General features: G+C 48.2%; 5 protein-coding genes across 5 annotated transcripts; 4 read left to right on the top strand and 1 right to left on the bottom strand.

The window, feature by feature from the left end:
• Positions 1-1,054: 1,054 nt before the first annotated feature.
• Positions 1,055-3,082, top strand: LHYA1_G007985 (putative GMC-type oxidoreductase; the record flags this gene model as incomplete). Its single annotated transcript, XM_031152908.1, has 6 exons — positions 1,055-1,103; positions 1,155-1,236; positions 1,293-1,383; positions 1,472-1,486; positions 1,514-2,485; positions 2,537-3,082. 6 exons carry the CDS (start codon positions 1,055-1,057, stop codon positions 3,080-3,082), a joined length of 1,755 nt encoding a protein of 584 aa, XP_031002118.1.
• Positions 3,083-3,353: 271 nt separating this feature from the next.
• Positions 3,354-4,108, bottom strand: YER010C (4-hydroxy-4-methyl-2-oxoglutarate aldolase; the record flags this gene model as incomplete). Its single annotated transcript, XM_031152907.1, has 2 exons — positions 3,354-3,623; positions 3,686-4,108. The coding sequence occupies 2 exons, from the start codon at positions 4,106-4,108 to the stop codon at positions 3,354-3,356; spliced, it is 693 nt and encodes a 230-aa protein (XP_031002117.1).
• A 3,912-nt stretch (positions 4,109-8,020) lies between these two features.
• Positions 8,021-8,857, top strand: LHYA1_G007983 (UPF0664 stress-induced protein; the record flags this gene model as incomplete). The annotated part of the gene is made up of 2 exons (XM_031152906.1): positions 8,021-8,272; positions 8,321-8,857. 2 exons carry the CDS (start codon positions 8,021-8,023, stop codon positions 8,855-8,857), a joined length of 789 nt encoding a protein of 262 aa, XP_031002123.1.
• A 507-nt stretch (positions 8,858-9,364) lies between these two features.
• On the top strand, positions 9,365-10,212 carry LHYA1_G007982 (uncharacterized protein; the record flags this gene model as incomplete). The annotated part of the gene is made up of 3 exons (XM_031152905.1): positions 9,365-9,481; positions 9,599-10,036; positions 10,105-10,212. The coding sequence occupies 3 exons, from the start codon at positions 9,365-9,367 to the stop codon at positions 10,210-10,212; spliced, it is 663 nt and encodes a 220-aa protein (XP_031002122.1).
• A 635-nt stretch (positions 10,213-10,847) lies between these two features.
• On the top strand, positions 10,848-12,048 carry slc49a3 (Solute carrier family 49 member A3; the record flags this gene model as incomplete). Its single annotated transcript, XM_031152904.1, has 2 exons — positions 10,848-11,519; positions 11,584-12,048. Coding segments are annotated over 2 exons (1,137 nt in total), but the record flags the coding sequence as incomplete, so codon positions are not given.
• Between the last annotated feature and the right edge of the window lie 68 nt (positions 12,049-12,116).

Below are 12,116 nucleotides of genomic sequence, written 5' to 3'. Positions count from 1 at the left end.
ACGGGAAAGTTCTTAATTCCCAACTGTGCATGTAATCCAGTCTGTGAAATTCACCCAACTTAAGCAAACCAGCCAGCTCAACGGGAGGAAAAAGTTTCGTCTCCAATCCTTGCCTCAGCGATATATATTCCACACTATACGGCAAGTGTTATAAATGCCGAGCTAGAAATGCTTTGCTTTGTACTACTGGCTTGCTATATGTACAATATGTGTACAATAAAAAAAAGTCAGGTGTTTGGAGAGGACTTCCCCCGCAGAAGATGTAATCACAAAGCGTCATGTATTGTAGTGTTCAACAACAGTTCGGCGTGTCAAAACTAAAGCCCGGTGGGCCTATGCACTCGACGCTGACGTGCGTGAACAAAACGTCATGCACAAACCGGAGATTTATTTGTAAGCGCAGCACAGTACATAAACAATCGCTTGAATCGGCTGTTCACGCACGTCATGCACAAAAACAACCCCTCCGGAGATGTATTTGTAAGCGCAGCACAGCACATAAACAATCGCTTGAATCGGATGATAACAGCCTGGCCGATTGATGGAAGCGTTGGAGGGACTTTTGCGGGTCTACACATGCCGCATTCGGAATGTGTAGAGAGTGCTAGCGCTGAGTAAGCTGCAATTCCCGCGGTGCGGGTACAACCTTATGTTATCAGCCGAGAGCGACTTACACAACTGGGTTTGGATTTTTAGGGATCAAGTCATGCATCGAGACTATGGAGTTACCCATGTCGATATGGTATACTTGTTTCCACCGTTTCGCGGATCAACTCCACAGACCCCGCTCGGGATTGGAGGATGATGCAAACACCGCTTTTTCACCGAAAGTTCTGCTATGTCATTCATTACTTGACTACTTGGAGTCACTGAAGCATTTTCAAAATTTGGGTATATATAGAACGCGAGATGCCTCTCAAATCGTAATATTCATCGATTCCTTGAGCTTCAATCTTATCATCTCATCATCCATTCCCACATCTGCTCCCAACGACTCAAACCAAAAACAACTTTCTAACCAAAGAATATTATTGAAATCCAAACAAGGTCAAATATGGCTTCTGTTGGGAAAATACAAGAGTTCGACTTCATCGTCGTTGGAGGTAAGATACTCTTAGAACACCACTAAAGTTGCTCCTAAACTAACTCTTCAGGTGGGACTGCCGGCAACGTCGTTGCTGGACGACTTGCAGAAAACCCAAATGTCTCTATTTTGGTGATCGAAGCCGGCATTGGGTAGGGCATTCATCATCGTATATACTAAATCAAATTGGCTAACAAGGAATGTGCAGAAACCCAAGAGAGCAATCCATGATAACAACTCCGGCGCGTGCCTTCGAGACTCGCGATAGCGAGTATGACTGGGCTTACAAGACTACCTTGGTAAAACCACCAGATTCTTTGATACAACTGTTGGAATACTACTCGGATAATGCACTAAAACTCCCGAAATATCGCTATATACTTGTAGAACGACACTGAGAAAGTAAGGCTAACTTTCCAACTTTCACAGATTGACAGACCCGACTACACTCGAGTCGAGAAGCCAAATACTAGAGGCAAAGTGCTTGGTGGAAGTTCTTGTCTGAACTACTACACCTGGGTTCGAGGCAGCGCAGCCACGTTTGACGACTGGGCCGAATTCGGCGGCAAAGAGTGGAATTGGGAGAACACCAAGGAGTACTTCGACAAGCCTGCATGCTACCACGACGACGACGGACTCTTCGACGCCAGTCTCTCCAAAGTCGGGCGTAGTGGCCCGCTTCACGTCTCTCATTCCGATCTTGTCCCAGAAGTCAAACCGTTCCGTGATGCTCTAACTAAGGCTTGGGTTAGCAAGGGCGAGAAGATCAATGAGGATATTTACTCGGGGAGAGTGAGTGGGCTTACTCATTGCATGAATAGTATTTATAAGGGGTTTCGTTCCTCGAGCTACGTTTTCGTGGAGGGCAAGCCGAACATCACGATCCTTGCCGAAACCCATTCGAAGAACATCATCATTAAAGACGGCGTCGCTACTGGTGTCACAGTCTTTGGGAATAACGGGGAAGACGTTTCCTTCCGTGCTAAGAAGGAAGTCATCGTTTCTTCTGGCGTTTTCGAGTCACCAAAGCTGCTGATGCTGTCGGGAATTGGACCAGAGAAAGAGCTGGCAGCTCACGGAATCAAGCCAGTCGTGAAATCCGAACATGTTGGACAAAATCTCCTCGATCATCCTATCTTGGCTCATGTTTTCAGACTCAAGGATGGTTTGGGACTCGAGGACCATCTTCTTCGTGCAGGTCCACAGCATGATGGAGCGATTGCGGCCTACCGGAGGAACAAGAGCGGACCTCTCAGTAGTGGTCTTCTTGAGCTGGTTGGATTCCCTCGTATCGACAAGTACTTGGCGGAGAGCAAGGAATATGTTGCGTATAAGAAGGCGAATGGAGATGTGGATCCATTTGGTCCTGGAGGACAGCCTCATTTTGAGATTGACTTCGTGGTATGTGCAGCCGATCCTCGTATGGGGACATATTACTAATTCCTTTCAAAGCCCATGTTCTCAGATGCATTCCAATGGCATATTCCCACACCCCCAGAAGGTTCCTGGGTGACAGTCATTGTTGACCTACTCCGACCACTGTCCCGCACGGGATCAGTGAAGCTCAACTCGGCGGATGCTCTTGTCCAGCCTAACGTCAACTTGAATTTCTTTGCTAACGACCTCGATATCATTGCTCTGAGACAAGGTGTTCGCTTCGTAGATGATATTCTTCAAACCGGTGAAGGATTCAAGGACATCATTGGTGAAGACTACCCTTGGCCAATGCCGAGAAACTCGGATGAAGCTATGAACAAGATGATTCTGGAGAGATCGCAGACTGGGTTCCATCCATGTGGAACGACTCGTTTGTCGAAGGATATCGAGCAAGGTGTGGTTGACAGCCAGTTGAAGGTCCATGGTGTTAAGAATCTCCGCGTTGTTGATGCTTCCGTCTTTCCAGTGATTCCTGATTGCCGAATCCAGAATGCTGTGTATATGGTGGCTGAAAAGGGGGCTGACATGATTAAGGCTGAGTACCCGGATCTTTATTCTTGAATGATGGAAGCTGCGATATAGAGGCTGTGGGTGTAAAGTTGATTTCTTTTGCTGCGATAGTAATTTTGGATATCAATTGATGAAATAATCCTTGTTGTCTGTCGGACAGATACATCAAAAAGTGAGAATGATTACTGCCGTCTGCAAGACTCTATCAACCCATCCCGATTCCATCTTCGAGAATCGAACTAACGGCTGCTTCTTCATATATTCTCTGGACAGAAGTCTCAAGCAACATGAGACTGTAGGTACACCGCCAAAATTGCTACGATTATCCTCTATGTTTTTTGAAAGCTTCTTGCACGCTCATGCCTTTCTCAACATCTTCCTTAACTCGCTCATCAGCCTCGACAAGCTTCGGCAAAAGAGCAACAACTTCTTCGACTTTCTCCTGCGGAATAATAACCACACCATTCGTAGCATCGCTGAAGACAAGATCTCCAGGCTTGATGACAGTCCCATCGATATTCAAAGGGACTTGAATAGCATGTGGTTTGGCCTCGGCGCCGGTTCCTACAATCGAAGTTCCTCTAGACCAAATCTGAACCTCGAGTCAATGTGTATGCTTTTTGTTTGGTGAGCTGATGAGGAGGCCAAGCTTACAGGCAGTCCAGTGCTCTCCAACTCAACCAGATCCCTAACCCGTCCTAACACCACAACCCCAACAGCCCCCCTCATCCGCATCCTAAGCGCCATGATGCCGCCTAGAACCGCACATTGCTGACCCTCTGGTTGCTGTGTAATTACAATCGTGCCTTTCTCCGTTAAATCCACATAATGCTGCCCTTTAGGAATATTGCTTTCCGGAAAATTGGCGTTAGCTTCTGGTTTCGATTTGGAAGCGAAGAGCACGGTAGATGCCGGGGCGATGAGTGGGGTGTTGGTGGTGGAGGTAACGGATGTGCGGAGAGTCAGGTCTGGGAGATATCCGGCGTTGGGAATGGAGAGTTTAAGGAGCGCATCTGCTATGTCGCAGGCTGTGTACTGTTTTAGGGTGGATATCTGGGTTGTGATAGAGGTAGCCATGGTTGAGAAGTGAGGGGCAAGGTTCACGTGCTTGATGTGTCGTTTCGAGTGGAAGTGTGGAGTAAGAGGCGTGACGAAGCGGAGTTTTGGTGCAGTGTGAAAAATAGCTCTTTGAACGAGGGGCATTATTCTAGTGATAGCATTGTACTTAGCATTGCCGGTTGAGTGGTTGAAGAAGATGGGAATGCCATCACTGGGTGCCTCGGCGATAGGAATAGAAGGTAACAGTGCTGCTTTTGGGTGAAAGGAAGGGTTCAAAAGCAGCGGGATATATGAAGATCATCAATGCCACAAAGCGTGCGAATGATTGTTGTTGGTAGTTTCATTATAGAAAGGCGTATGTAACCGTAGATGGGCATCATGCAGCCTGAAGAGGTATTGTATATGTTGAAGATCGCATTTTGTCACTCCTTTCAAAGAATAAGCAGATAAATTTGATATGTAATTGTCATATGAGACTATGCTATGTAGAGAGAGTAGTGATGTTAGGATTGACTTGCGCATGAAACATTGACCAGTCGAGCGTCCCATCAGCTACTTTCTTTAGCATATCTCGAGGATATAAATAGTCGCCATTTCTTTCCTTCTCCCCGCAGTGCTCGCAGCCCTTCCAATTCTCTACTTAATCATGACCTAATCGGTTTCCAAAATCCAGGCGCAGTCTGATACCACCCCTCGTAAAAAGGATCTGTGTCTTCTTTGGCACGCATCTTCTCCAAAGCCCCTCTTACCTCCTCCCTCGCCAATCTCGCCGTTCTGCCGTCCTCTGCCTTCCCCGGATAATCACCAAATTCCAACAACTTAGGCAAGTATTTCTCCTGTACTCCTTATAACTTGGCTCCTTCGCACATACAACATCGTCTGTGCCAGTACCTGGAGCCCCAACTGATCACACATCACATGACCCGCTAACTCCACTGTTTCCAAATTGTCCTATTTATGCTTCATGGACAAGGTCTCTAAAATAGCTTGAAATTCATTTTTCCCTTTCATTACTTCCTCGGGGTTGTGCGTAGTCCCCTCAATAAGTGAGCCCTCGAAAGACTTGGGTTCATGGTGGCTTTCGAGCATTGTGTAGAGTTTGAATGTGTTATGCGCCTGATCCTGCCCTGTCTCCAGCCTCAATTTTGGCCTGACATTCATAGTATGATCGTCTTCTATATTATAGAACCCTGATTCGTCTATCGCACAATCCACTTCGAATAAATCTATCCCTCGCAGTTCCCTGAGCTCCAGTATCCTTTCCCGCTGCTCAGGCGTCATATCATCGGTCAATTCCTCATCAGATTGGATCTAGAATCAAAAGAACGTTAGCACTAAGTATTTCTTTGAGGGCGAAACAGAAGTAGATTAGGAATAGAAGGGGGGATGTTTCACGAATAGAAACTGTTTCAATTCCAAAAGTGTGCCGAGTCAAAAGATAGTGAAATTGGAGTTGGAACAATGTTTCATGGGAGTTGAGACTATTCCAGGATCAATGGACTCTCAAACCAGGTCTAGAGAGTGAACCACCCCACGCCCCAAGCGCTCTCTCAGTTATCGGAAGCAATAAATATACCCCGAAGAAGGCAACTTACGTATGGTCCCGAGTTTAAGTAACTCAAACATCGCTGCTGTGGGATATTTGTCCATAAATGTGCCCTCTTATTGGAAATTGTAGCGGAGTATTTCGATATGGATACGGCAAAGTGGATATTGATGGCGGGTGGGACTAGGCGTCTCGAGAAAGAGGCGTGCGCATGGTAAGTCGAACTCATGTTGGCATGGCATGAGCCTGACTAAGTTAATGGATAAGTCCTCTAAGCAGATACCGCATTTAGGGGTTTCGGAGTCCTGTGTGGAGAGTGGAAGGTTGGGGACGGGGCTAGCCGTATTAGTTGGCAGCTCTTCGTCTGGGTTTGGACTGGTCGTAGATGACATGTTTTCTTCTTGGCGTTCCTGATCATTGATCTGGCTTTGAGGATACATTTTGCAATGTGATGCGGTCACTGCATTTAAATGATTGTCAACATCCCAAGAAGTAAAGCTGATTTTGGGGGCACGAGGTAATTCATTTTGTCTCTGACCTGCCTAGCAATAGTCATGCAATAAAATCTGGCCGTCGCGTCGGGAAACATTCGGCCCTTATGATATGTAACAAAACACCACAGGGAGAAACTGCCTCTGGATGGTGAAAGCCTGACTTTGCCTACTGACAACTCAGAGTATATATGCAGAGTTATGATCTAAGATCGAAATGAAGCACATGCTCTGGGAGAGGACTGCTCTCGTGAGAACTTTCTAAAGACAATCAAGTGGCTGTAGGCCTCGAGTCAGCCTCGCAAGCACCATCCTCAATCACGAAAAAGTATCAACGCATTTACGGGGTGTGCATCGTGCTCTGATAAACCAGCGTCGATGTTCATTTGTATGAGAAGGAGAGAACTACCCCCACGTAAAGAGCCTTCCTTCAGAGATGGGGCACTTTCCCAGGACATCGGAGATTATTGACACTAGGACCACCTCCAGACTGCAGTAAATTTACCGGCCAGATTTTCTTGAAGCAGTGGGATGCCTACCTAAAGAACGGGAACGGGTAGCTTGACCAGCACTGCAGGGTCGTGTCTAATGAACTCATGCATACTGTACAAGGAGTATTAAAACTTAAGAGTCGGGAAGGTGGGCTGCTTTATCTGATCACTGGACAGCAGACATAACGCACGCCACCTGGGAATTGCAGAATTCCGTGTTCTGCACTAGGTAAGCTGTTCTCTCAATGAACAAACAGGCGCATCTTCTCCGTTACTGCTACATTGCTCCCCAGCGCATCTAGACTCGCACGTGCAAATGTCTTACTTGCACTCCCTAACTGCGGTTGACTGAGAGCGCTGAGGGAGCATTTTTGGGCCGCCAGCGGCGCATTTGCAGGCGTTCGATAGATAAGTGGAAATGGACAGAAATTAAATGTGATTGCCTGCAGTGCACATATGCAAGTACGTATCAGGATCCTACAGAAGAACGCCATGGCATGGGCGAATCCCATCGAGGCGGGCGGCGGAGAAAGAGAAGGAAAGTGTTGTTACTCAAGATGTGTGCTTTTACAAGAATAGAGTGACTTTACAGTGAAATGGAGCAGAGAATACTGCAGAGTGATTTATATCGCGTGTGATGAGACATATTTTAGATGTTGTGTAGCCGTAGGGTACCTAGGCTAGGCCATGGCCACGATGACGCACCTTCAGAATACTATTTACGCAGCGCCTCTGGCGCTCCTCCCCCTCCCACCAGTGTTCACACGTAGACATCAGCTTTCGCACACATACAGCTTCCCGCACCGCACCGCACCGCGAGAAACCAAGGGAGTCTTGCGGCATATCTCCACCCTACATCTTCCGTTAAAATACCTTCAATAGTCGCCCTTCCTTTTGCCTGTTTCGTAGAAGCTGTTCGGCACTCGCTCCCGCTTACTCCCCGCCCCCCCCCCCCCTGGCCTGCTCTACGCAAAACCCTCCCTGCCTACGTTGACACCAGCATCCACCAGCACCAGAACTTCCCTCGCCAGCTATCTCTACCCCGCCAAAAGAAGTGTCGTCCAACGAGAGAAAGCCCAACACCACCAACCTCTTCGAGACAGTCAAGACTTCACAAACGGCAAGAGGTGTGGCCATCCTCGAATCCTCCTTTCCCTGCTTCTGAGCACACCCAAACACAAACAGGCTCCGGCAGCAGCTTCTTCCCAAAACGGACTTCGCCTGCACCTGGGATACATAGACCCACCCCTCCGCATAACTGGCGCGTTTTCCTGCAGCGAGAGACAATTGCGGATGTCAAGATGTCAATAAAGTAAGTCTCCATCTTCTGCGAACGCCTACCTACGTATGCAGTCCGTCTTGAATACACGCTTTGTGTCTATTCATCACTCACTCATCCACCATGTACCAAATGCACCAAGACTCGCACTTCATTGCCTTGCAGTTAGCCCAAGAGAAACAGCTAACAGCAAAGAAAAGCTGGGTTATGACCAACCCTGGATCAGAGGGATTCATCAAGTTACCAAATGAGCGAGTACTCTTCACATCTCCTCCGCGGACAAGTCTGCAATTATCCACCCCAAATACCTACCCGGCAGCTCAACCCTATTCAGCAAAGAGCGATGGCGGGGTCGTATGCATCACAAACCAAAGAGTACGTCAAGCTCTTTTCTAGCCCGAGCTTCTGCTGATGGAACTCTAGATAGTCTACTTACCCTCTTCCCCAACCCCCGAACTCCAATCCTTCTCCGCGCCCATCCTCAACCTCCAAGATACATACGTACGAGCGCCCTTCTTCGGTGCAAACTACTGGACAGCAACAGTAAAGCCCGTCTCTGGTGGCGGCATCCCAGCTACACACTCCGCAATAGAGCTACGCCTTACGTTCCGAGAAGGAGGCGCATTCGACTTCCACACGACTTTCGAGCAAATAAAGGAAAGAGTATACCAAGCACATACCGTGGCGCAAGAGAACGGGCAATCAGCGGCAGCAGCGGCGGATCTGCATTTAGAGCAATTGCCAGCTTACGAGCCAGCACGAGAAGTAGAGGATGATGAACCGCGGATATTGAGTCCAGTTCCCACGAGGCCGTCAAGGACGAATACACAGGAAATGCCGCCGCCGTCTGTGGCTCCTCCTGCGCCGGATGAGCCACCGCCTGGATATGAGGAGGTGCAGGTTCAGGCTGTTAGTAGTGACTTAGAGGAGAGATTGAGAGAGGCCGAGAGGAGAGATTAGATTATTGCATGATACTTGGGCTTCGTTCTGGCATTAACTTAGGGAGGGAACAGGCGTTAACTCATGATAGCGTTGTTAGACATACCTTATAAGTGTGTATTATTACCCATAACTTACGAGATATCGATGAGTTTTCGAGTCGGGCTAGATAGGTCTAGATAGGAACGCGGATTGGAACCTCCGATTATTCATAATTTTACTATTACAATGAATAAGCTTTGCCAACAGCATTCTTCGAGCATCTCACATACTTTATGATTCAACACAGAACAATAGGTAGTACCGGTATGGTACCGGTAGTCCTAAGAGCTCGAGCTCCTTCTCTCGGAAAGCAAGGAAAGCAAATTCACGTGATATTCCACACCAAGCTCACCAACCAATCAGCACCTGCCAATTGCAAGCTTCAATTTTGTCTCGTTCGCTCTCGCCCTAAACACACATCTACCTGTCAACATTTACCGCAAGTCATCAACCACCCTTCCCACGACATCAATCGCTTGCGTAAAGATGGGATTTTTCGATATTGTGGCAGCGGCAATGCCGTGGAGCGAGAGCGAGGCGGAGGCTGTGAGCGGGGGCTCGAGTACGGAGAGCACGCCGGCCAACTCGGGGGGTGAGGCGAAGGTGAGAGAGGCTCCTACTCTAGACCATCTTGTTATGGGTTGTCTCTGTAGCTTCTATCTCTCCTTGGGCTTGAAGTGGAGGCTGGGATTCAGGATATGGGCTAATGGGTATACATAGGACTCCGAATCAACGCCCGATGATAAGGATGAAGGTGGTGATGAGGGTGAGGATAAGGAGGAGGGTGGCGAGAAGGAGGAAGAAGAGGAAGAAGAAGAAGAGGAGGAGGAGTTGGTTGATCCTAAGGAGACTTTCGAGGAGGGTGAGTTATATTTTTCTTGGCTAGAGCTGGCAGCTGTGTGGTGGATAGTTGGGGATTATTCAGGCTACTATTCTGCTCAACTGGCGAAAAGGAAGATCTGCAAATGCGTCGAGGGCTACGGCCAGAGGAACTGGGATATTTGGCGGATATATAAATTCGAGACATTTGCTAACTCACCACAGAATGCAAGGAATCTAAGGCCTGCGCTCCATCCAAGCACCACTTCGAAGAGTGCGTCGAGCGTGTCACCGGCAACACCGATTCCAAGGCTCCTCACGAGGACTGTGTTGAAGAATGTACGTCTCCCCATCGCATCCTCTCGCATCCTCTCTCGCATCCTCTACTCTCCCTAACATGCAAACAGTCTTCCACCTCGCCCACTGCGCCAACCAATGTGCAGCCCCAAAGCTCTGGGCTGCCCTCAAGTAAAGAACCGACAATATCGAGCTCATGCCTGCTCGAGTATAGATGAATGGAGGTGAACTGGAGGTGGAGTGGGTTGGCAAACCGTTGTTTTTGTACACGCAAACTGCATATGTCCTCTGCGCCGTCCTTGCATGTAGTATAGGAAGAAAGAAAGAAAATAGAAGGTGTTCTCTGGCCCTGTTCACCATCCCTTACCCCAAGCTTGCACAATCAAGATCTGTTATCATTATAGCAATGATACCTTACTGCTTGCGACGATAACCCAGCCCAGGCCAGGTCAGATATCAAGCATGGATACCTAGCATCTGCTTGCTTGTGAAAGTCCGAGGGAGAGATATGCATGTACCTTTTGTATCTCTGTAAACCAATAGGCACATCGATCGTACCACACCAAAAAGGCAACTGGGCTTTTACCTCACCACACCATTGCAAGCACGAGACCTTATCTTGCGACCTGTTTTCAATGCAACCACTTACACGTAGCATTTCAGGCCGGCATTTCCCCTCTCGTAACTCCTTACTTATAGAAGACCCCAATAAATCTAATCCGAGGACCGTAGTATTATTTATTAATCCTTTATTTACATTTCCAATGACTTGTATATTGTAACATTTATTTATACATGAAAACAAGAACCGCTCGATTCGGCCAGCCTCGGTTCAACACCCGGCGCTACAAGTATGCCGCCCGAGAAATCTGGGGCAATAGCTACAGCGACATCAGCAGCTCTAGATGACCCCAGCAAAAAATCACCCAACACCGACAATGCAAATGTACCTAACGTAAACGCAGACGCAGATGCCAAAGTTAAAGCTAAAGTCAAAGCTATCCCGCCAGTACAATCGAATGAGAAGGTCGTTGTAGGGGGGACGGGGACATATGGAGAAGCGGTACCGGGTTGGACTATTATGCGGCCGTTGAAAATGAGGGGTTTGAAAAAGGGAGCTCGGAGGAATAATATGAAGATGGGTACTGGTACAGATACGAATGGAGGTGTGGATGGGGTGGATGGAAATGGGAATGCGGATAGGAAAGGGAACGGAAATGGTGATTTCAAAATCACGGAGACGAATGGTAGTGGTGGTGCAGATAGGGATGGGGATGGGGACGGCGAAGGAGGAGTTGGGGATATGGATGTACTGGGTGAAGTACGCAGCGACGACGAATTACTGGGGGAAGAAGAAGACGAAGTACAGCGCCAGCGCGTCCCCAACAGCAACGGTGGGGCAAATACACAACTCGATGGAACGGTGGAAGGAGAGGAAGAGGATGTGGTTGAATATAAAGTGTACAAAAGGCGCTGGTTCGGACTCGTACAATTGGTATTGTTGAATATCGTTGTCAGTTGGGACGTGAGTTTTCCCTTTCCCCTCGTCTGGATATCACGTATACGATAGCTAATTATTGGTATTTCAGTGGCTTACATTTGCGGCGAACTCAGCTACTGTCTCAGAATACTACGACACGACCGAGTCAAATATCAATTGGCTCAGTACCGGTTTCCTATTTGCCTTTGTGGTTGCGTCGCCCCTCGTCGTCTTCACGCTGCACCGCGGAGGTCCGCGGCCATCTATCGTCACAGCATCAGTACTGCTTTTGCTGGGGAATTGGATCCGTTATGGTGCTACGCGGTCCGGGGCGAATGGGAATTTCGGAGGGGTGATGTTTGGACAGATATTGACGGGTCTGGCGCAACCGTTCGTGTTGGCTGCGCCGACGAGATACTCGGACTTGTGGTTTACGAACCGCGGTCGAGTCGCGGCGACGGCTGTGATGAGTTTGGCAAATCCGTTTGGGGGTGCGTTGGCGCAGCTTATTGATCCGGTATGGGCGGATAAGGCGAAGGATGTGCCGGATATGGTTTTATATATTGCTATCATTGTACACATTCCCCTATTTTCACTCCCCTATTTCTCCATTTCCTCTCTCAAACTTTAAGCTAATCATGG

Source organism: Lachnellula hyalina, assembly GCF_007821495.1.
Source record: "Lachnellula hyalina strain CBS 185.66 chromosome Unknown contig00187, whole genome shotgun sequence".
Lineage (NCBI taxonomy): Eukaryota > Fungi > Ascomycota > Leotiomycetes > Helotiales > Lachnaceae > Lachnellula > Lachnellula hyalina.
Note: the sequence above shows the minus strand (reverse complement) of the source record. Positions and strands in the feature narration are given on the sequence as shown.